The sequence below is a fragment of the Ascaphus truei genome, chromosome 11 (assembly GCF_040206685.1).
Source record: "Ascaphus truei isolate aAscTru1 chromosome 11, aAscTru1.hap1, whole genome shotgun sequence".
Lineage (NCBI taxonomy): Eukaryota > Metazoa > Chordata > Amphibia > Anura > Ascaphidae > Ascaphus > Ascaphus truei.
The window spans coordinates 30,961,443-30,986,893 of record NC_134493.1 but is presented as its reverse complement, the minus strand read 5'-3'; the positions used below and the strand labels follow the sequence as shown (position 1 = coordinate 30,986,893).

Below are 25,451 nucleotides of genomic sequence, written 5' to 3'. Positions count from 1 at the left end.
TGATTAAATACTGGTGAGTATGACGGTTAATGCATTATTTCCCCTGCGTGTATTTAAAGGTGACATTCAGGAGCGGTGACTAAAGATGTGCAAAAAAGACAACGCAGCTCAGTCAGAGTTTGCAAGTGATACGCCAAGCATGAAATCAATATGCTACCCCTTTAATATGCTAAATTCCCAGCCAGACCCTGAAAGAGAGCACAATGGTGCTGGTGGTTGTGGGCCCGGAGTAGAAATAGGCTTGTTGAAATTATTTGAATATACTTTGCATTTTCTCATTTGCATATTTCTCAGGTATCTCAGGTGTGTTCCTAGATATCTCTCCATATGTTGTATAGAGGAGTGTTTTGGGAGATAGATAAGTCAATGGGTCCTCTAGTCATCCTCTCACTCCCTTTTCCAGGGTCATCATGGGAGTTGGCATATCGGCGAATTGCTTACGAACTCTCACTGAGCGGCGATTTGTTGGTGGAAATGTGTGAATTCTGAGAATTTTTCAGCTCTTTAAAAGTTCTGCGTATTTTTTTTTTTTTTTTACCAGGAATCGAATTGGAAATAAAATGTAAAAATAGTTTAGTGACTGCATTTGAAATAATCCCGCGCTTGCCTTGTGGGTGTAAGGGATTTCAGTATAATCGTTAGTATTTTTCTCCATAAATACGACTTAATGATACATTTCATACACGGTAGAGAATACTGTACATATTTCTGAATTTGCATGGAAATGTTACGTCATTCTATACAATCTGTATACCTGCTTTGACATCGTATATTTCCAGCATGGCATAGAAAGCTTCCAAAATGCATCTTTCCCCATGGCCATCTATCCCATGGACATCTTTCCCCATGGCCATCTTTCCCTATGGACATCTATCCCTATGGACATCTTTCCCCATGGACATCTTTCCCTATGGACATCTATCCCTATGGACATCTTTCCCTATGGCCATCTTTCCTATATGACAGTAGAACATGTTGCTCATGTGAATAAAAGAAAAAACAATTGTACCTGCAGCATTGATTCAATGGCACCAAGATAGAGAGCTCATCGTGCGAGTACTTTCCAAACCTGTTTAATGGAAAACAGCAGTTACAAAAGGGTGTAAATATCAGGTCTCTTAAAAACTTTGGTTTATTGTTTAGACTTGTTCCAGACTAAAGTCATATGTTGTTATAGCTACACAGAATACATTTAGCAATAGCCAATTTGGCATAAAATCTTTATTGCACGAAGTGGGAGATCCCTTTCTTCAGGGGCGGGCGGTCGTAAATGTTCCGGTCGTTTTTGGTATTGGAAGGGGTGAATGGAGACGCAGCGCTATGGTTGGTCGCGCGGCTGCGAGAATGTGCTGGTCAACCGTACGCAATGTACTGTATTGACAGTCCGCGGTGCACCGCATGGCACTCGGTAATGGCCCATCGGGATTAACACAGCGGGGGTCCCTGCGTCTGAATGGGGCTGGCGCGGTGTGAATCCTACAGGGCTGCACCTGTCTGTAAGAGACGCGCAGTACGAGTGAGACTGGATCGGTCACTCTCCCTGCTTATCTCTAACATGCGATCACGCGGCTTTTATTGTAATAACACAGTATTAATGCGGGGGGTCTCCGGAGCTGAACCGCATTCATTTGTATCTGCACGCTCTGACATCGGAGGCAGAGTGGCTGCGGCAGTGTCAGATTCCAGCCATACGGGAGCACTTCTGAGGCTTGGCTGGCCTCCGTTCTCCTCTGTGCTTCAGCTCCAGGTGTGTAAGTGTTTGTTGGTCAGTATATGTGTGTAAGCACTAGTGTGTGTGTGTGGGTGTGTCATATGTATGGTGGATGTGTAGATTTGTGTGGATTTTTAATGTATATGATGTGTGTATGATGTATGTGTGTGTGCACATACTGTATCTGGTGCATGCATCTAATGTGTATGTGTGTGCATGGTGCATGTATACGTGGGTACAGCGCATATATCTGGTGTGTATGTTATCTGTTGTGCTTGTGAAGACGGGTGGGGCATGAGGTACCTGGGATGAATGACTGTGTTTTCCCCCCCAGTCAAAATGTTGCCAGCCACCGCCTTTTGTACTGATATCTTTAAAATAAAGGCCACTATTATCCCATGAGCTCTGACAGCAGGTGGGACACAGCTGTGCTCAAGCCCCATAACACTATACAGGGCTTAGTCCTGCATTCTTTATTTATAGCACTTTCTATTGCACCGTGCTCATACAGTACATAATGAGCCTTTCTAGTTACAGCTCAGGTCTCACATTAAATGTAAGAATGAACACACTACTTAGCTGTTCTACAGTATATCACACAGCATTTCCCTCTAAGGTTACAAGCAATTTATATATGACGTATCCTTTATATTAAAACGTGTAGATGATAGAAATGCCCAAAAATGTATAACCATCCACAACGGTCAATTTCCCCAGATCTGGACCAAGTGAATGTTCTGTAGCATGAGCGCGTCACAGCAGCTTCACTGGGTATAAAAGTGACTGGGCAGCATTGCCAGTGAGTAACAGACACCCAGCAAATACCTAAAGCTGAGGAAAGCGACAGACCTGGAAACAGAATCCTGCACACATCCCAACGTCCATCAGTCCAAATACACTTGAGGAATGTCCCAGACAGCTGCCTACTAGTACAGTGGTTTTTCAACCCTCTCCTCACCGTGAGCCGCGGCCACACCGGGTTTCTGAGGCCACCACCTAACTTTCTATTAATATGCAAAAACAAAAAGTGCATTCACCTGGACGCAGGTACATTGGTTATTCCCAAAACCTGGTGTGGCCGTGAGGTTTCAAAAACACTTTACTAGTAGGATTGGAGCATTCTGCTTTTGCTCTCTTGCTAGTACCAGTCTACCTACTACACCCATCTGAGTAAGAGTACCATGTCCTAATAGTCTTCTACAGTCAGATTTGTGCAGCAAACTGTTCTATGAGTGTTGCTCAATACATATTGTAAAAAACAAGAAACAAAGAAGAGCAAAACCAATGTGACAAAAATACACAGTGAAATACCTATATATCGCTTGAAAAAAGGGTCATTTAGTTAAACCTTTGGCCAAAGCGTATAAGCCTGCGAGCCACTTTCAAGGCATGACCATAATATCGCAGGTCCTAACACTCACTGGTTTTGGGGGGTTTCTGAGAGCTTGCTGGGTATCTGTGTGTTTGTCAATACATATTGGACTCATTTTTAAAAGCATGTATAGGCGAAGCCCTCCACACTGTATTATTGCTGTTTCCAGTTAGAATTAGTGATGTTACAAACAGTTTATTTTGGTTGACCCTGTTCGTAAGAAGTGTTGCATTCTAGGACATGTATTGTGTGTGGGTGTATTATTTTGTTTATGGCAATAATAACATGCATATTGTGAGAGTAATGGGTTAGATGTAGAGCTGAGAAAGTCTGTGTCACCACTAAGATTAAGGTTTGCTGGAATAACCATACAGTATGTTGCAGCCGCCTCTGTAAAAGGATGGGTTAAGTCAGGGGTCTTTGACTGAGCCACTGATTGAGCCAGCTGTGCTGAAGCAGGGACTGATTGAGCCACCTGTGATGAAGCAGGGACAGATTGAGCCACCTGTGCTGAAGCACAGATATCCTTAAAACCTGACCTGTTAGGTGGGTCTCAAGGACTGGAGTTGAGAACCTCTAAGTTAAGGGACATGCAGTCAGTAAGATTATGTTAAGAGGTATGCACTTGTAATTGAAATGCAGGTACTAATACAAACCTTAAACATGCATAGAGCGATTGTCCACTGAGTTGGGATAATGCTGTTAAAAGATTCTCTTTGCAAACCTTTAAACTGTACATCAACTCCACTAAATGTGGTTCAGTGTTAAGACTCATAAATAGTTACCCTCTTCCATTGTCCAAGTGAATAATAAATGTCTCGTTTCCAAACTTCTCAAAGGTTTCATAATGGTGTCGGTCCATATTCCCTGGGGAGCAGTAAAAAGGTCTTATTAATAAAGGTTTCTTCCAGTTAGTTCAGAAAATGATCTTTTTACATTCTTCATACGGATTTAATCAACTACTAGCAACAACATTGGTTCAAAATATTGTATTAAGAAAATAAATTTAAGTGGACATGGAATAGATAATTAGGTGAGTAAGGAAGATAAGTTATTTTATGAACGCCAATATTTAACTGCAAATGCATAGCACATTACACTTTTGGGTGCTGCTCATCTTTAGAAAACAGAGTGTTTTGACTTTTAGTAATTTAGCACATACATCTTTAACATGATTGTTGCGAGGGGCTCTGCATGCACTTTCCTCGGCAATTGCTATATGGGGTGATTGTGTTGGGTAATGGAGGAGTTAGCTGAACGTTAGATAGTCCATAAAAGGACCACCGCGTGCCAACATATCTCTTCCGTTTTTATGCATCAGTGAAAAAGCAAAGCTGGCTCTATTACCATTTCCTATCAAAAGCTTCACGTGTTTCAAGATTTATAGGGATGTTTCTTGAATTTGACCAAGGAGACAGTAAGGGCCTTATTTTATATACAAAGAGAGATAGAGAAGGATTAGCAGCAGTCACCAGGTGCTTGTTCAAAGGGGGGGTGGGGGGGTTCTGAGCCGGACCTGTTCCTTGCTGAAAACCACCTACGGCAGGGGTTCACAACGCCAGTCTTCAAGAGCCCCCAACAGGTCAGGTTGATCTTATCCCAAATTGTAGCAATAGTATTTAGCCACTAAGTCACTAGACAGAGTTTTTTCAGTGAGAGGGACTCTCAGTAACACTATCGCAGTCTATGACTGCTGTTACTGTTTCTTTTTGGGATACTAGAGAATTGCCATCTATAGATACTGTTGGAATATATGCTGAAACTGCTAATGTACTTCACTTCAGGATTTATCCTGTGAATTATTGCAAGTTGTAAATACATATATTCACTGCCATACTGCCTTATTCTGAGTATTTCCTTCCTCCATTTATTAACTATGGAGTTATCCTGTGCATCACTGCAAAATGAAAATATATTTGCTGCCATATAGCCTTAATCTGGCAGAATAGCTCCTTACTTCATTTATCAACTGTGGAGTAAACATAAGGTATACCTATGGTGGACTTCAATAGGAAATTATTTATATGCTAAACTAACTGGACTGCAGATTTAGAGGAGAGTCGATTTATGACTTTACTATAGGATAATGTATCCATACTAATTAAGTCCTCTACTACTCCTAAATGGGGAATTTTTAATTGTTTTTAAACATTGGTTTGATATATTTGACGTAAATAAAAATGTGTTATTTTGGTATCTATATTACCTATCCCTTATTGGCTATAGAATTGACTTTTAGGAGGTATTATTTGTTGGGCTATTTATGCCAGAATATTTAAGTTATCGGCATGGCGTGCATTATAGTGGGGTTCTTCTGGCCCCTTTGGGTCTAATCTGTGTGCTGTTACAATACTTACCATCTTTTTTGAAAGACATCAGTGGAACCAACGAAATGCAAGAGTTTACTAATCAACTAGTCATCATAAGCGACCCCCCACACATTAAATACTTACAACCCCCTGGTACATCTGTATAGGTAGACTGTGCTTTTGACCATCTTACACTGCACCTCAGATTTGTACGTTTCAACTCCCAAAATATGAGCTAATGATGATTATTCACTAGCTTGTCCATCATGACACATTACCAGGGTATCTATACATGAGTCAATCAGTCACCATAGCAACCACCATACATAAAATACCCCCCAGAATCCCTTGGAACTCGCCCCTGATGAAGCCATTCAGATGTATTATTTTGGTATCTATATTACCTATCCCTTATTGGCTATAGAATTGACTTTTAGGAGGTATTATTTGTTGGGCTATTTATGCCAGAATATTTAAGTTATCGGCATGGCGTGCATTCTAGTGGGGTTCTTCTGACCCCTTTGGGTCTAATCTGTGTGCTATATAGTTCACCATGCACCTGCTGCATGTTTTCCTAGGACTCGGTTTATAAAGGAGAGCGGTCTGATTCATCTGTTTCATAAGTATTGTAACACTCATCAAAGCGCTACTTGTTCGCAATTGGGGGCGTGTGGAACTGGTCCACCTATCATGTGACCACACACAGACTCTGTTCTAGGCAAGAAATATACCAACGTGGATGTTCGCCTATTAGGATCTAGTCGTGGGTATTACCCCATGACGCTGTTGATGACTGCCCCTCCATTACCATAGAGATCCTAATACACTCTGGTTCTCAATATAAACCTATCTGTTTACTATCTTCCATAACTATGGAGAACAGTTATTATTAGGTTATTACACTATAATTGGTAGTTGCTGACATTGTATTAATGTAGTACACCTTACCATAAACTCGTTGTGGCAAACATTGAGTGGTGGATGGAAATACAGTCACCTATCCTAATGTACCGTGGTTGCATAGATACCATGGTAATGTGCCATTATGGACAGTAGCATGAATACTCATCATTAGCTCATATGTTGGTAGTTTACACATTCAAACCTTAGGTGCAGGTTTAGATGGCCCAAAATACAGTTTACACACACAAAGAAAAAATCAAAGTATATAATTAATCCCTTGTTGTGTAGAACATATTAGACATAGTGTGTGGGGACTACATATCAATACTACCAAAAGTAGTGTAGCAGATACTACAGTTTGAATGACTAATATCAGGATTAAATAAATGGCATGAACAAAAAACCCTCATTAATGTGGACAAGGTGTAAATCCACCGTGATTCTTTCTGTAGTAATTTTTTCTTATCCCAGTTGCCACCTCTTTTATTAGGGGTGGATATTATCGATGCCCTGAAAATACAGCACATTAGTATTACCTTGGTGTTTTTCCCTGACGTGCCTTGACACCGGGGTATCGACACTGTTTTTAATTGATCCAATGTGTTCTAGAATACGTCTGCGAAATTCCCTGCCTGTCTCCCCGACATATTTCATGCCGCAACAGCAGGTGATCAAATAGATGATCCTTGACGTTTTACAGTTAAAAACCCCACGTGCTGTATAGTATATTGTTTGCCTTTATTGTCAAAGGTTTTGCTCGGTCTGATGTATTTGCAAGCTTTGCATGAGCCACATTTATATGTGGCTGCAGCTTTTTGTGGGAGCCATGTTGTCAGTGGTTCGCTCTTTGGTCTCTGAAAATGGCTATGTACAAGGGTATCCTTTACATTTCTTGAACGTCTACTGACCATGTCAGGTTCTTCATTGAGTTCTTCACTCAGATCATTGTCTTCCAATAAGATATGCCAATGTTTTTTGTATATTTTTCTAATATCGTGCCTCTGAGCACTGCATATGTATAAATCGTATTACATTCTTTTTGTCATCAACCTTCTTTTTGTCCTGCAGCAATGATTATTCTGGAGGCCAGGGTCACGTGTAAGATGATTAGCCCAGATAGTTTCAACTCGGCCCTCTTTTCAAAGCACAACAAGTTCTGTATCTTTTCTTCACTTTATTGAGGGAAAGCAGGGTAAAAGACAGGCACTTGTGAAGAGATGTTGGTGCTTAGATAATGTCTCTCTGTGGGTGCTTGGTAGTTAAGGGCAGGTGAAAAGGGTAATCCTGCCACTAGAGCAGTTACAGGGTACTCACTCATCCAGGTGGTGATGGTGGAAAAGGAAGTCCCAATGTATGCTGGGTAGCAAGATAGCCTAGGGACAGACCATCTCTTGGCAGAGCAGAGGGAGAGAAAGCAGACTAGCCCATTTGGGAGAAAGGCTGGGGCTGCTGTAGCAACTCACAGAAATGTCTGAGGGAGCTACAACATGTAGCAATAATGTTGCATCTCTGATACAGCAAGCTGCTGGGATAGGGGAAATAGCACTGTGTCTGTCACACGGGCACTGTGTGTGTGCACAGAGCAAAACACATGCAGCTGGAACTGAGAAACTGACAGGCAGAACTGCAAGGAAAGGGGGGGGTGAAACAGAAGTGCAGTTCTTGTTCCATGACAATGATGGTCTAGATGCTGTTAAGACATTGTGATATGCTCGTTTAATGTTGAATGAATGGAAAGTACTTCTTGTACGTAAGTAGTACTTCCTCCAATTTTAATTGATTTTATTTTTTGTTTTGCCTGTTTTGTCTGTTTTTCGTCATTATTTCCAAACATTATTTTTAAATTATTTACTATTAAAAGTTTGTTTTATTTAACTATGGGTGTTTTCTTGTGCCACACAAAGGAATCCTTTCTTTCTCAGCAAATATATGACATTTCTTTCCCAGTGAGCACCACCCACCTCTTTGTTTGGAAATCTCTTTAGCTACATTTGCCCTTCCTTATGTTGAGCAGGGTTACCGTACGCCTTCAAAAAGCGTATTTATGTTTGCCCAGTTACCCATTGGGGGCTTATAGCTCCTTTCTATTAACCCTAGCACACATACACTCTCAATAGTGTCAGGTTTCATATCACGGGAAATAAACTTCAGCTCCTGGCTAAGTGAGTCAGAAAATGCTTTTAATTTAGATTCAGAGCAACCAGATGTAGTGGAAACACCAGAGATAACGGATTATTTCCGGTTATTGGACAAAACATATAAACAACAGTCCAGACTCTGGTGGGATATGATCAGCCTGTAAAACTGTATTAAATCAAGTTTAATTCCCAGGGGACTACGCCTTAATCTGGCTCCATCATATACGTGTGTAGAGGAAGATTTCCTAAAAGACTGGGAAAAAAATCCTCCCCATGTGTTCAAAAGATCTAATGAAGCTAATTGTTAAATATGAAAAAGATAAATTAGAAACAGTTAACAATGAACTCAAGAAATTAACTGCTGATAGTGAAACTTGGAACAGAAATGAGAAACTCTTGGAGCACGAAATACAATTAAAGATTAAAACCAGAATGCACCAACGGGATACTCAAGATTACAAAGAGGGTAAAATCTATAGATTCAATATTAAAAAAAACAACAACATTAACAGACAAAACAGTAGTTCCAAGTGATAATTCTGCAGATTGGGAATCATCAGGTACTGATAGCTCAAAAACACAATAGAGAAAACCAAAACAAGCGAGCACAGACTGACAAAGCCAGATCAGTTATGAACACTCGGTCAAGGACAGCCCCTGATTCACTAGACAACCTACCTTTCTAAGGCTAAGGACCCGCTGCGGTCGGCGGCGTGCGCGGCCGCGGGCCACCAGCCCCCTTCCTCCAGTCTGGAGGTCCCCGCTGGCTCCTTCCGACGTGGCTGACTGCGCGCTGTGACGCGTCAGCCGGCCGATGCTGCAAGCTTCTGGTGATCAGAAGCGCTGGCGCGTCACGTGGTGAGGCAGTCAGTCAATGAGGAGGGGAGGGAGGCGGCTACGGGAGGGAGGCGGCTACCCTCTCCCCGTGTTTACTAAGGGGGTGACAGGGCGCAGATCCGCTCACTGTCTCTCCCCGACTATGGTTTTTGGGGAGCTGCAGAGACAGAGGGGAGGGGGGGGGGCTGTGACATCCGTGGGACCGCACAGCCTGGAGAGGGACATTGCCGCCTGTCATGTCTGCGCCCCCCCGACCCGTCTTGGCCACGCCCCCGCGCTGAAAAAAGTCAACTGCAGACCGCAGATCGTGGTGCAAGCAAGGCGGCCGTGCTGGCGCGTGCAGCGGGACCTCAGCCTTAGGGGCAGACTATGCACCAGGCCCACCAGACCTATATCCAAAAGGATCAGGAGGGGGAAGGGGCAGGAAAGGCCAGGGGGGTCGACGCCCCAGGAACAGGGGCAATTTCAATTTAGGGGGATTACTACTGACTAATAATACAGCTAATGATAATTTTATCATTAACAACTGATTTGGTATTAAAAGATATACACATTAACGTCTTAAAAAGAGGACTCTCATTTTCACCAAACTCAACAATGGACTGTTTTGAAAGTGTGAAAGATACTAATCTTTTCACAAGGAAATTACTGCTACATAAACACTATAAACGTGTACAAGAGTCCAGATTAAGAAATGTGGGTTTGAATGATGCTGGTGACACTGATGTTGAATGCTCTGAAACATTATTGAGTCTCTGGCAAGGGAATGAAAGACCACCTGGGCTAGGACCCTTTACACATGTAGCCATGCCATCTATGGCTACTAGTCTTCCCTACTCCTGGCAGAAAGCCAAGGTAAGAGCAGGCCTGCCAGTAGTCAATATGGGTTTTCCCCACTCCCCGGTGATGCTCTTGAGTGACAGGGGAGGCGGTGACATCAGGCCTGAGCATGTCCAATCATGGGACAGACCTGGTGCCCTCTTCCTGGCTGTACTTAAGGGCATCGTCGTCCCAAATTTACTAGTGCCTTCCCCCATTTGAGGGAGGCAGGTCACACATTAGAGAGGCTGAATATTGTCCTCTTCCTCTAGGGGGAGAATGAGTGTGCACCATACCTCTGCCTCTGATAGAGGGGCAGGGATGAGCTAGGACTGCTGCGGGTGCCCTTGGCCTGTAGACCAAACAATATTATGCATGTGTGTTTGTTTTAATAAATCAGTTCTGTACTATGAGAACACACGTGTAGCATTTTTTTTGTTTAAATCAACTCTAAATTACTAAATTATTTTTAATGTATTATGATGTAAGAAGTATTTTTTTGTTTCTATAGCAACCATTTACAAAGTCACATCCCCTACCTCTTCTAAAACGGGCTCTGGTACACCCCTTTTTGAGATCTGCCCTCTCTCTAGCAGTGCACCAATTGTATCTAGTGACTGCCTGGTCACATGATCTTCGCCACAGAACTTTGCATCTTTGGTCTTCTTCGTCTGCACTGCTATTTAGTGAACACCCGAGCCGAATCTTCGCCGATCAATCACAGTAGAATGGAACGATCGGCAACTTAGCTAAATACTTATCATTGTGTGGATTGCATTGACGCACATATTAAAGGAAAAAGGGGGAAAAAAACCCGCAGCTTGGACTGTTGCTTTAAACCGTGTCTAATCGGACCAGAATTTACTGCAATCTCCTTTAGAATAAACCAACCCAGGAATCAGAAGTTGAGATCTCTGCAGTGTTATAACAGCACCGCACAGTTTGTGGTTGAAACAATAGCTTCAATTCATAGTTGCAGGCTGTGATAAAGCCTAAGATACGTCCAACAACAGAAGTATTGTGTACCATGTGCCCATAAAAAATGGATATAAACTCCCATAAAAAGCTCATAAAATTGTCTGCAATGACAAATGCCGACTTGCTCTGCCTTATACATTTCTTCCAATTCCTTGCATGGCAGGAATACATGTTTTCATACTTTTGTTTATGCCAAGTATATGTAAAAGTCTCTACAACTTGTGTACATTGAAGGACACTTAATATGTTATGTGCATTTCTACGTTTGTGTGTGCAAGATGATTTTGTAGCCATATACATGTACGTGTAAGCGACAAAATATAGGGAAATATATGCACCAGTACAGTAGCTCAGGTTGTAATTCCTTTTGGACTAACAACATGACATTGACAATTTTAGGAAGCTTAACCCTCGTTCATCCTGTCCTTTAAAAAGGTATTAGAACGGTCTATTATAAAGGTATTTGTGACAGGGCCTTAACCTCTGTCTAAAAGGGTTTCTATAGAAAGCCTGTATCTAGCTGATAAGTGCAGCAGGGAGCTGGTTAATTGCAGCTACTGACAATTAACCAGTCTCCACCTGGCTCCTCAGTCAGGTAGAAAAGCCTCCTGTGTAAACTGCAGGGGATCTCTCTAGCACTAAGGAGGTGTGTGCTGCCAGAGAGAGATCCCAAGGAACCAGACCCTCTAATTCAGGACACAGCGGTCCCTGTAACCCACTAGAGCGTGCCCCCCCCCAAGGACACCATCCAGGACTGAGGGAAAGAGCCCCTGCTAACAGGATACTCTTTGGACTTTGGGTCAGAGGCTAGTAAGAGGCCTGTCCTCCCAGCCCTGCAGATAGGGACTGGGAAGTGTGAGTCAGCCTTTACAAAGGGATAGGCTGTTTGTTTATTTGTATGTTGCCTTAAAGATGTATTGTTTGAAGATACGGGCTAAATAAAAGCCAAGGTTTATTCCCCCCAATATATGTCCCCCTGGTCACACCGCTGCACTCCTATCCTACAGTATCACAAACAAGATTTGCTTTAACACATCTTTTTCACAAGAAAGAATGTGTAGAATTCCCTTATAGATACTCAGATCACCACAACCTCACAGAACCTGAAAGGAATGTCTTCTGCAATCATTGTCTTTGTTTCAGCCGACATACCCATTAAGAAGTCAAAAACGGTCATATCCATGATGTCCAGGAGCCGGCTGCCGCTGTCATAGGGAGGGGTCTGCTTCACCTCTTCACAATAATCAAACTCAACTTCCCATCTAGATAGGAGACAAGTTGTTAGATTGAGGTGGAAATCTGGTGTTGTGGTGTTCAGACATGACCAAAGTAGATGGTGTAGCTATAATATGGGAGTCATTTCCAGCTCTAATTGCCTCTGATATTTTATTTGTGTGGTGGAAAAACTCTGCTAGCATACATTGCACGATGAACCCCACGCACCCCCGGTTCATGTGAATGCAACAAGGAATCTAAATGTATTTTGCTTCACCAGCAAACCAGAGCCTGTACTATGTACCTGGGTGACGGGAAACTCTGCATATGATTTCCCAGAATCCCTGGTTGCAGTGGAAGCACTGTATGCTAGGAGATCATGGGGGAAAGCAGGGTTGCTGACCTATTTGAAATATGAATGTGCTCACAAGTGATTTTCCATTTGCTGTATACTATACGGTGAAAGGTTTTAGTAAATGTTTTATCCACCATAACTTATTTAAGGTGTGGTTGAAAGATATCAGTCAGAGAACCCTCTGTGTGAGGGCTCGGCCGCATACAGCGTTATTCAGAGCTGGGCGCTGAATGCAGAATCTGATTTGGTTATGAAACAAATACAAATTAAGATTCTTTTATCTGTAAGCATCTTCCAGATATACCCGACGAAAGTATTTAAAAAAGGTCGACTGTACAGGAGGCGTCTTTCCTCCAAATGCAATCAAATTATAGACTGTCCTTCAGACGTTGCTTCTCACCGTGTGCGCTTGTGTTGTAAGCTGCTTGTGTGTTCAGTGCTACATTTTTTTTTTTCAGGCTGAAATACTACATATAAAAAGGTTAAGAACGTTTCCTGGCTGGAGACTTTTACTATATCAACATAAACGTTCTTCAAGGATATTATTGTGCACAGGCTTTGAAGATGACAAAAGATATGCAGTGTGCCCAGTACGCTGCTTGCAGTCGCTAAGATACATGGAATGTTTTCTGTTCTGTAACGCAACTGGACAGAACCTTCAAGACATCACACCTGCAGGAATTATGCATCGCTCAATGGTGACATTAGCTGAAGAAAATGTGATTAGTAAACAGCTGCTTTGTTCGTTTAGTCTGCTACTTTTGTGCGTTTCTCAGAGCACGTACATTTCAGCTATAGCAGATATGTCCCAAAATTGCAAATCAAAACTGCTCTGAAAAACCTAGGCTTCTTTTTAGTAGAAATGTCTACCAACTATAATATTTATATGCCACAAAATACACAATACATTTAGACGTTCGGCGTTGATGTAAGGGGTGGCTGTACATCCTACATCTGCATTACCCCAAAGGCGGACATCTGAAAGGGTTCCCCAAGAGCTGCTCCCTTCTGCACAGAACCAGCATGCTAAAGGTTAACATCTGGGCATACTCCAATGTGTTTCCTCAGCCCCACCCCTGTAGTGTTTATGACTCTGGACAAAGGAATTTCAAAGCCCAGCTGAATTCATTCAGAACCCCTTCACAGTCTACATCTGTGTCGCCCCAAAGGCGGACAGCCAAAGTGTGTCAGCTGTTTGCTGCTCGGTTACTGGGTTGGGTAAAGTCTTCTAATACAGCACATTGCAGGCCTATCCTACCTCTTCTAACACAGCACATTGCAGGCCTATCCTACCTCTTTTAACACAGCACATTGCAGGCCTATCCTACCTCTCCTAACACAGCACATTGCAGGCCTATCCCATCTCTCCTAACACAGCACATTGCAGGCCTATCCTACCTCTCCTAACACAGCACATTGCAGGCCTATCCTACCTCTCCTAACACAGCACATTGCAGGCCTATCCTACCTCTTCTAACACAGCACATTGCAGGCCTATCCTACCTCTCCTAACACAGCACATTGCAGGCCTATCCTACCTCTCCTAACACAGCACATTGCAGGCCTATCCTACCTCTTCTAACACAGCACATTGCAGCCTATCGTACCACTACTAACACAGCACATTGCAGGCCTATCCTACTTCTCCTAACACAGCACATTGCAGGCTTATCCTACCTCTCCTAACACAGCACATTGCAGGCCTATCCTACCTCTTCTAACACAGCACATTGCAGGCCTATCCTACCTCTCCTAACACAGCACATTGCAGGCTTATCCTACCTCTCCTAACACAGCACATTGCAGGCCTATCCTACCTCTTCTAACACAGCACATTGCAGGCCTATCCTACCTCTCCTAACACAGCACATTGCAGGCCTATCCTACCTCTTCTAACACAGCACAGTGCAGGCCTATCCTACCTCTCCTAACACAATGTTAACCTTTTCTGTAACCTGTTACAAGCACCCATAATCATATATTATCTGTAACTGTCCACAAAATATCTGTAAATATAATGTATAACCTCTGTTCATTTAATGTAACCATGTATTGTTATCATAACTCTGTGCCTAGGACATATTTGAAAATGAGAGGTAACTCTCAATGTATTACTTCCTGGTAAAACAATATATCAAAATGACATCAGCAGAATCCAGGAATGTCTTTGTAAAATGATTATGATTAATATTACAAGCAAGTATGTTAGCCGATAAAAGGGACCCCAGTGTCCCCAAGACGTCAATATTTATCTCTTTTGCTGAGAGAGCGACTTACAATACATTGGACGTGTGTGCTTAGCCCTTATTAAACATGAATCGGGCAATTAAGTTGGGATTTATGTTCAATTTTTTTTTAAGAATGATAAGATCATTGGAAATTCTCTGCAATATTCGGTGGTTTTACAATGCATCTGCTTAATTTATCCGCGGCCGTAATGACTAACGCGTGGAAGAATTCTCTGGAGCATCACATCCCCTTCGAGTTATTTTTACTTTTTGTCTAATTAAGGCAGTGATATTTGTAAGCATCGCAGCTGGCTGTGCGTTATATTAACAGTTGCTTGAGCATTAGCAATGCATGAAGCAATGAAAGGTGCAGCACTTCTTGTGTAGGTAAAGAAAAGGCCAATTTCTGAATTGTAAATGAGATATTAATTTGTCACTTTCACAGAGACCTACATTTTACAAGATCTATGGCTGGTGAGATCTCAGACATACAAATGAACATTGCGTCGTCTTGTTGTTGGGGATGGGAGTGCACTGCTCTGAAGACGCTGGGAAACATTATTCAGTATAATGGTAATCAAGCAATAATCTGATGTCACATTGGCCCTACCGATCTATTGCACTCTCCCACCCATCCCTCTAATGAAAACTGAAAGGATAAGCCTTCTGAAACCATATCTTCACAGCTGCCAGGGATGATGAATGAAATGTAACACAAAGCCCGAGATGCACAAAGCTCCACTTACTGGTAATGTTACCCAAAACAGGACTGGACGTTACATTCCCCCGAGGTAACGTGGTATCCTAAAAAACTAATGATATGCTAAGGCAGCGTGACGTGACCACGCTCAATAGCATTAGAGTAACGTCAAGTTATTTCATTATAATGCTATGGTACCTTAAAATAACAGCATGTTACTCCTATTCCTACATGATGCATTTTAATGAGTCACTTTTACATTTTGGAATGCTTAAACCCCTTAGTATGCAAAGTCCTGATTGCCTTTTGTGTGTGGTATGTGATTATTTATACTGTATGTAGCAGTTTATGTAGTGATCAAATCTCTGTACCCGCATTGTACCGCGCTGCGGAATATGTTGACGCTTTACAAATAAACAATAATAATAATAATAATAATAAAGTGGCCAGCTAGGCTTGGGAAGTTAGTGGACAATGCCTCATTAGCCTCTTTTATAGGTACACACTTTGTAACAAGTTAGCCAGCTTACAGTAGCTCGGACTTAATTACTATAATGTTGTTCAGCTGCATTAATGGTAACTGAGTTTAGTCTACAAGGGCAGGGGTGCGCAAACTGGAGGGCGCGAGATTTTACAGGGGGTGGCGCGACAGTTCCCCCAAGGCGCGGGGCCTCTGTAACTTCTTCTACCTGGTCTTCGGCGACGCGTCGCCATGGTAACCCGGCCTCAAATGACGCCGCAGGGTCACGTTGCCATGATAATGTGATGTCACATGACCCACGACGTCATTTGACACTGTAGCCGAGCTGGTGCGAGCAGAGGGGTGCGAGGCGGGGAGGAGAGCAGGCAGGGGGGGGGGGGGGGGCGCAGGGAGAAAACTTTGTGCACCCCCGGTGTAGGGTATGCGCATGGTAATGACTAATTAGCATATCGGTTTCCCCAGCTCCTGTTCATTTGAACCCTACAGATGTAACGCAGCGTTACGCTAGGCTAACATCACAGACCTTTGTGGATCTTAACTAACGCCGTAACGGAGATCTGAGCATTTGTGCCTAAGATTTGTAATGCAATAGGCTCATGTACTGCTCAGAGTGTCTGATAAACCTTTAGATGCCGATAAACAAAACCACATTAGGTTCTACGTATCCATTCCGTGGAGAGATGGGAATGTAGCAGTACCGCCTACAAATACATAACCACTTGGGCTGCGTGTAATTAGCAGTCCAAGGCTTGTGATCCAATGCACAGCTCCTTCTTTATTCTTTTCTTAGCCTTATTTCCAGATTACCTGTGTGACCAATTTCTCAGCCTGACATAAAATACGTGGAACTAATTAAACATGAATGCCCGTCTATGAATTCTGTGAAAGCTTTTTTATACCTGTTACAATAGCTGCAGGACTACTTCTACTCTTATCTGTGCACACAGCAAACTAGTGTATGTGTATATATATGTGTGTGTGTGTGTGTGTGTGTATACAACAGCAAACTAGTGTGTGTGTGTATGCAACAGCAAACTAGTGTGTGTGTGTGTGTGTGTGCAACAGCAAACTAGTGTGTGTGTGTGTGTGTGTGTGTGCAACAGCAAACTAGTGTGTGTGTGTATGTATGTGTGTGTGTATGTATGTGTGTGTGTGTGTGTATGCAACAGCAAACTAGTGTGTGTGTGTGTGTGTGTGCAACAGCAAACTAGTGTGTGTGTATGTATGTGTGTGTGTATGCAACAGCAAACTAGTGTGTGTGTGTGTGTAAGCAACAGCAAACTAGTGTGTGTGTGTGTATGCAACAGCAAACTAGTGTGTGTGTGTGTGTGTGTGTGTGTGTGTGTGTATGCAACAGCAAACTAGTGTGTGTGTGTGTGTGTGTGTATGCAAAAGCAAACTAGTGTGTGTGTGTGTATGCAACAGCAAACTAGTGTGTGTGTGTGTGTGTGTGTGTGTGTGTGTGTGTGTGTGTGTGTGTGTGTGTATGCAACAGCACAAACTAGTGTGTGTGTGTGTGTGTGTGTGTGTGTGTGTGTGTGTGTGTGTGTGTGTGTGTATGTGTGTGTATGCAACAGCAAACTTGTGTGTGTGTGTGTGTAGTGTTAAATTCTGGTCTGTGCATAGATTAGCGGTGCCCAGCGTGCCAATGCGTTAAGACAGCACTGGCCACAATGCTTCTCTTACTCTGCTTTCTTGCGTTTATGGTACGAGCGTCTCCATGGATTTCTCCACGTCTTCCTCTTGGCCAGGGACAAGTCTGGGAGAAAAGCGGCCAATGAACCTTCCAACTGGTCCGGTTTCCCGCAGAGTGCGTGTTCCGTTGAGCAGTAGTACGAACATTCTCCATAGAAACAAATATTGTTTGCTGGAAAACAAACAAACAAACATGCTCCTATCAAAATGTGTGCCAATTAAAACAGGATATAGCACCTTACATATAGCACAGCCTCTAGAGAATGAGTATACAGGCAGTCCTCGTTTTACAACGCTTCGCTTTACAACGAATGGCTTATCCAACGCTTGCAATGCATACCTATGTTCATTTTTCCAACGCCAAAACGGCTTATCCAACGCTCTTACGACGCTTTGCAAAGTTGTTTATGTGTATATAATATATATATTATACTATATTATACTATATAATATATTATATTGTTATATTATATATTATCTTATGTTATATATATATATATATATATATATATATATAATACAGTATATACACTATATAATTTATGTGTGTGCTGCATATCTTATTGTCTGCGTAAAATATTTTGTGTATTTTAGCATTAAAAATGCCTTCAGGAACGGAACCTTTCATTTAAACAGTGTTCCTATGGGAAAACGTGTTTCGCTTTACGTTTCGCTATCCAACGCCATTTTGAGTAACGCATTGTGTCGGATAACCGAGGACTGTCTGTATTTATGTGAAGACGACTCTGGGACAAGCAAGGTCTTGCTGTCTATTACAGTGTGTTGATCCAATGTGTAACAGGAATCCTCATACTGCGCAATCACCTGCTGCAAATATAAACCCTTCGCAGAACCAGAGCTACAATTATTCTTTACCACGAAAGAATAGCAATGTTTCTCATTACCCGTAGCAGATATTTAGAGTTTGAGAACATGAATATATCCTATTACTTTAAATTACATATGTGTCTCCTTGAAGAACCTATATAATTTAATCTCAAATACCCTCTATTGTCATTGACAACTCTAATTTAATCTTAACTGTAACAAGAAACCATATATCATCTTGGAATTGTATAGTGTTGCAAAAAACAAACCCTGCGGTTCTATTATTGCGATCAGTTTCCAGGTATGGCTATGTGCTTAATTGCTTCATAATATATAGTGAGTAGTTAAGTGAGCTGTAAACAAATTATTTCCTCCTTAAGAAGGACTAAGAACGTGAGATTACAGCTATAAACTAGTTGTTTTGTGCATTATATTGTCAGTAATCCATTGCTGGGGCATAATAAAACATACTAAAGGAAACTTGGGAAAACCGCCCACCGGTAACCTAATCAAAATGCTGAAGCACTGAAATAATATAGTATTTAAGCTCCCAGAATGCAATGTCATTGAACCGCCTAACCACAGAAATACCGTACATTGCACGTCGCAAATATTGACAGCTTTAAAAAATAATAATAATAATAATAATATATATAATCCAAATATAAGTATTACAAGCAAACTGTGAATACAAATGATTTGGTTTTGGCTTCATATATGTTAGATGTGTGAATAATAATTCCACTTTTTTGGGATGGGTGAATAAAGCATCCACTTTAATAATTGTTCAACGGTTATTACGGTTTCTGCTTCTGTTATGTATTTCAGCAACGTCTCTATTAGACTAAACAACAAGCGTAAATTGGAGATAAGACTTATACAGTAGGGCAGGAATCTGACGTTTTTCTGCAACATTCAAACTTACAGTAAAGCAGATGAGAAATTAAGGGCGCGCTTACAGTGCCGGCGCCGGCGACACGACCGATGACATCACCCGTCGCCGTCGCCACCCACAAAAGTTATCATTTAACTTTCAGCGACGTCGCTAGTGACAGGGTTATTGATTGGTTCAGATACAGTCACATGTGGCGACAGTCTGTAAAAAAATCAAATTTACCCGGCTTCCAAATTTTTGGTTGCTCTGTCGCTGTCGCGCTTACTATAAGCGCTGGCGACGGAGTCGATTGTTTTGTTTTGGAGCGACGTCGCGGGCACTATAAGCGCAGCCTAACAATGGATATGAGAAGAAAAGCAGCCAATTTGGGAAATGATCTGAATATTTCCAAATTTCAGATAGGGACTGAAAATTACTGGGAGAACCCAATCATTAGAAGGTTTTGAGTTTTAATTAGTACGCACGTTTTCAACATAGACATTTACCCAGCAAATGCAATGCTGTATTTCAATCGTTACTATTATCTTCTATTTGTATGTCGCCAACGTATGACGCAGCGCAGTACATTGTGGGAGGGAGGTAACATTGTGTCACATAAGAGTACATATATGGTCAGGCAAACTCAGAAGGAGGTTCCGGCCGCACAGAGCTAACAATCTATAAGGAGGGGAGTGTGGGGTTCTTAGCGAGGGTTTGGCTCTCATCCATCAGGACGGGGAGTATGAGGTTCTAGGATGAAAGAGCTGTATGCGAGTTAAACATTTGTACAATTAGAAGCAGTTGGTATTCAGTGTAGTACAAACTTAAACATAAAGTAAAGCGTACTTAACAAACAGCAGGCGATCTGCTTTTAAAAACAGGGCACATACAGTGCAACCTCTCTGCTCGGCGAGATAACCATTTTATTTCATTTTTCCCTGCAGAGTCGCTTGTGATAAATATACATGATTTATAAGGAAATCTTCTAAAGAAAGAGAAAGCAGCTCTGGTCAGAGCCAACTGACTCAAATTCCACCTTCACATGAAAAAATATTCCATTAGTCAAGGGGGGGAAAAAAAGCCATATTGTATTTTACTTGGTTAAGTACTTCAGATCAAATCTCAATGCATTCACCTTCATATGCTTTGCCGTGTCAAGAGCAGCCCATCTGCTCTATCTTAAGAAATACTTATAGGTACAGCAAGGTGCAAACACAAAAGCAGAGAAACCCAGCAACGAGTATACAGATTATAATTAGCGGATTGCTAGATTTCTGGCGTTATGTTCTAGAATCTAGATATTTGTAAACATCTAGGAAATTGCAAATCAGAACAGTTAATAAAAGTGTCTTTAATTTAATTTACTGTAGGTGAAGCGGGTTTTGTAAACCCTTGGATGGGCATCGGTTCTTCTGGAAGCCAAAGGGTTAAATTAAAGTACTCTTTTGGGGGAGGGGGGGGGGGCTTTTGGAAATATCAGAAATCCTGCCCACAATTTGATATGGTTTCCTTTTTTTAAATGGGAATGCGAGGTACTTTCAGTTTTAGGCTTCCACGGGCAACGAGGAGGAAGCCGCAACATCATCTCTCCTATTGGCCTACAGTTTGGTGGCCATTTTGTTTTCCTGGAATGGAAGGAGAACAAGTATTTCGAGGAGCTATGGATCCCGCAGCTAAAAATAGAGCTCCGACAGACCTCATGGTTTGAAACATGTTAAACAAGGTGGTGTGTGAGAGCAAGGTGGTGTGTGAGGGGGGAGGGGGGTGAGAGCAAGGTGGTGTGTGAGGGGGGTGGTGAGAGCAAGGTGGTTTGTGAGGGGGGGTGAGAGCACGGTGGTGTGTGATGGGGGTGTATGAGGGGGTGAGAGCAAGGTGGTGTGTGAGGGGGTGAGAGCAAGGTGGTTTGTGAGGGGGGGTGAGAGCAAGGTGGTGTGTGAGGGGGGTGTATAAGGGGGTGAGAGCAAGGTGGTGTGTGAGGGGGGGTGAGAGCAAGGTGATTTGTGAGGGGGCTGAGAGCAAGGTGGTGTGTGAGGGGGGTGTATGAGGGGGTGAGAGCAAGGTGGTGTGTGAGGGGGGGTGAGAGCAAGGTGGTGTGTGAGGAGGGTGAGAGCAAGGTTGTGTGTGAGGGGGTGAGAGCAAGGTGGTGTGTGAGGGGGGGTGAGAGCAAGTTGGTGTGTGAGGGGGGGTGAGAGCAAGGTGGTGTGTGAGGAGGGTGAGAGCAAGGTTGTGTGTGAGGGGGTGAGAGCAAGGTGGTGTGTGAGGGGGGGTGAGAGCAAGGTGGTGTGTGAGGAGGGTGAGAGCAAGGTTGTGTGTGAGGGGGTGAGAGCAAGGTGGTGTGTGAGGGGGGGTATGAGGGGGTGAGAGCAAGGTGGTGTGTGAGGGGGGGTGAGAGCAAGTTGGTGTGTGAGGGGGGTGAGAGCAAGGTGGTGTGTGAGGAGGGTGAGAGCAAGGTTGTGTGTGAGGGGGTGAGAGCAAGGTGGTGTGTGAGGGGGGGTGAGAGCAAGGTGGTGTGTGAGGAGGGTGAGAGCAAGGTTGTGTGTGAGGGGTGAGAGCAAGGTGGTGTGTGAGGGGGGGTGAGAGCAAGGTTGTGTGTGAGGAGGGTGAGAGCAAGGTTGTGTGTGAGGGGGTGAGAGCAAGGTGGTGTGTGAGGGGGCTGAGAGCAAGGTGTTGTGTGAGGGGGGATGAGAGCAAGGTGGTGTGTGAGGGGGGATGAGAGCAAGGTGATGTGTGTGAGGGGGGGTGAGAGCAAGGTGGTGTGTGAGGGGGGGTGAGAGCAAGGTGGTGTGTGTGAGGGGAGGTGAGAGCAAGGTGGTGTGTGAGAAGGGGAGGGGTGCTTGCAATGCCGCTGACATGAAGATCCTGATGGAAATTTAGGGGACCTTGAAACATTTTTGGAGAGGGGCCCAAAAAATGTAGTTACGACCCTGCTGTGATAGCCGCAGTACATGCATCACAAGCCCCTTCAGTTGGAGGCGGTACTGTACATAGATACGCCGTACTGTACATCGCATTTTTATCAGCACACAGGGCAGAGAGGGGGGGGGGAATGGGCTGCAAGTCGCTGAATGAAACAAAAAAGCTGCTGCGTTGCAAATTGGGATCACAGAGAGACAGGCACGGGCTGCATGCTGCATGTGCGGAGAAGTTGGCTGGTGTTGGGAAGAACAATAGCTGGTTAGAGATCTGCTTCGTCAGACGTCTCTCACACGGGTCCGACCACCTGATCGAGCTTTCATACTACAGAAGTAGCTGCACTAACTGTCTCTAGTGCGGGGCCCACTCGCGGTCACGGCACCGGAGGAGTTGGTCCCATTCGAGCCCCCCCGGAAGCGTATAGTATATGGGATTAACTCATATAATGTTCGGACCTTGCGCCCTGAGCATGTCCAGCACTTTTAAAAACAAATTCTAGTGTTACATGGAACTCAATCTTTAGCTGCTGGTATTAGCATGGGAACCGTCACACTGGGCTCTGGGGAGAGCTTCATTTTAACCTCCTTAATATTTCAAACGCTTACATCTTGTGAACGGAGCATCAGATGAAAAAAATGTATACAGCGTTGGAAAGGGCAAAACGAGATTGTGTGTGTGTGTGTGTCAGGGAGGAAAACAACGACCAGTGTGGACTTAATACTGGATGGACTCCTGCAAGTGGTCAGTGGAAACCTTGCATCACAAAATAGGGCTGATTAATTATTTACCAACTATAGCAAAGGGTTATGGTTTCATTGGTGTTTATCCATACGGTGCTACGTATCCACACAACCCCTCACCATGAACCACAGAACACCACAGACCTAAAGCCCCTTGCCTAGTCAGCTCTTATAATTACACTTCTGTGTGCAGAAAAAGCCTCATTAAATATCTGGGAAATGACAAGGCACCCACTGGTTCGAGTGGCATGATAAAAAAAACTTGTTTAGGAAAGATGAATGATAAGTCACTGCAGAGGTAAAGGGTCCACAGCACTGCATCAGCACAGTGCATTTCTGCAAGTTCATGGTTAAAGCTGCAGACCAAGCAATATCCTACGTGTGTTTTTTTGTTAATAAATCAGTTCTGTACTATGAGAAAATTCTTGTAGCATTTTTTTTTTAAACTACTCTGGATGACATTTTTTATGTATTATAATGTAACAAGCATTTTTTGTTTCTATAGCAACCATTTACAAAGTCACATCCCCTTCCTCTTCTGAAACACCCCCTTTTGAGCCCTGCCCTCTCTCTAGCAGTGCACCAATTGTCTTTAGTGACTGCCTGGTAACATGATCTTCCCCACAGAACTTTGCCTCTTTGGTCCTCTTCTGGTGCACTGGCACCTCATTTAGTGAACCCCGAGCCGAATCTTCGCCGGCAGATCACAGGAGAACGGATTGATTGGCAATTTAGCTAATTACTTATCATTGTGTGGACTGTATTAATGCAATGTAAAGAATACAAACCCAGAATGTTTACCAAGAAGAGACAAACATCTGTAACAGTTCTGCACACTATACGAACTGATCCAGGTTTGAGGTTCTTTTGCGCAGGACACCTGCGCTCTCCTGGGATCGAGGAACGCGATTAAAGGCGAGGACATGAGAGAACGTGATTATCAGCTCGCTGGCTGATCAATTGCCTTATATAAACGGCCAGCGCGGTTAGTGCGGACACCGCTTGTGATATACAGATGCCAACGTTTTCGCACCCGCTAACATGTCGATCTGATTAGGAACCGCGTTTAAATTGCGTTAGGCAGCGTGTCATTTCGTGGGCGTCAACATTTGTTTCACTGGCACTGGGTGAAATCTCGCATTAAATGATGCGCCGGCTATGACGCAGAATATCGTGCCAACGAGGGCAATAACATTTGCTATGTGTGTATTTGCTGCGGCTTTTTCCTTTCTCCATCAAAACAGCATCTATTGTGCATGTTGTAGCTTTGAGTTTGTGCGTCTGACTTATCTTTGCTTTTAATGTTTCCCTAAATTAATTTGGCAATGCTTTTCATTAGTTCATGGACTCGGTGCATTATAATAACATCCTGTGTGCTCCTCTTAAACAATGCCACGTTAATAACCTTTAGTGCTCAAGAACAGTTAGCTGCAGCCCTAATCCACAAACAAGACACCCTAAACCAGGCGGGCTCAAATCCAGGCCTCAAGCCCAGCCAACAGGTCAAGTTTTCAGAATATCCCAGCTTCAGCACAGGCGGCTCACTTGAAGACTGAGCCTTTGATTGAGCCTCCTGTGCTGAAACAGGGACTGAATCCTGAGTCACCTGTGCTGAAGCTGGGATATCCTGAAAACTTGCCCTGTTTGGGGGGGGGGGGGGGTAGGGGGGCTTGAGGACCTGAGCTGCGCACCTCTGTCCTAAACTGACCATTGTTTTGTGCAAAGTTCTTTTTGTTTGTTGATTTTTTCTTTAACGTTATACAAGTTTAGTACTAATAAAGATCCGGGCTTCATAGCATCAATTATATCAGTGCATTCCACTAGGAAACTAAAGAGCACACGAGTCTGATCTAAGAAGTGTAGAGGTAATCAGAGCCTATGGCAGGGGTTCTTAATCTGAGGCCCAGGATCCCTTGGGGGTCCGCGGAGCAGGTAAAGGGGGTCCGTGAAAAAACAAAACCACATTACATTTTTAGAACTGCCTAAAACGGAACCGGAAAAATTAAAATAAATATTATTTAATAGTGTGGGGGTCCGTAGGTAAATACTTCAGGATCTTGGGGTCCGTAGGCTCAAAAAGGTTAAGAGCCCGTGCCCTATAGGGCTACAGTGTGAAACAGTATCTGTGCTTGAGGGGAAACACAAGTGGACGTAGTACTACTGTGGCTGTAGAAAACTAGAATGTGACAAGTACAGTAGGTGCTTTAGGTGCTATAGGTGCAGCTTGTGTTGTAAAACGTGGATTATATAGTATTGTTATTATTTTTTTAGGAAAGATGGTACACTACTCTACTGTGAATTGCAAACATTTCTAATTGTACTGTGGGTTGCTTAAAATGCCTGCACAATACAGTT

General features: G+C 43.2%; 1 protein-coding gene across 1 annotated transcript in view; it reads right to left on the bottom strand.

Annotated features, from left to right (window-relative positions):
• FAM20C (FAM20C golgi associated secretory pathway kinase) overlaps positions 1–25,451 on the bottom strand; it is a 112,302-nt gene that overhangs the window by 2,924 nt on the left and 83,927 nt on the right. The window contains exons 6-9 of the mRNA XM_075565478.1: positions 17,733–17,913; positions 12,220–12,329; positions 3,869–3,950; positions 1,010–1,069 (exon numbers count right to left, since the gene is read on the bottom strand). Coding sequence (XP_075421593.1) covers positions 1,010–1,069; positions 3,869–3,950; positions 12,220–12,329; positions 17,733–17,913 — 433 coding nt within the window. The remainder of the gene's footprint in view (positions 1–1,009; positions 1,070–3,868; positions 3,951–12,219; positions 12,330–17,732; positions 17,914–25,451) is intronic.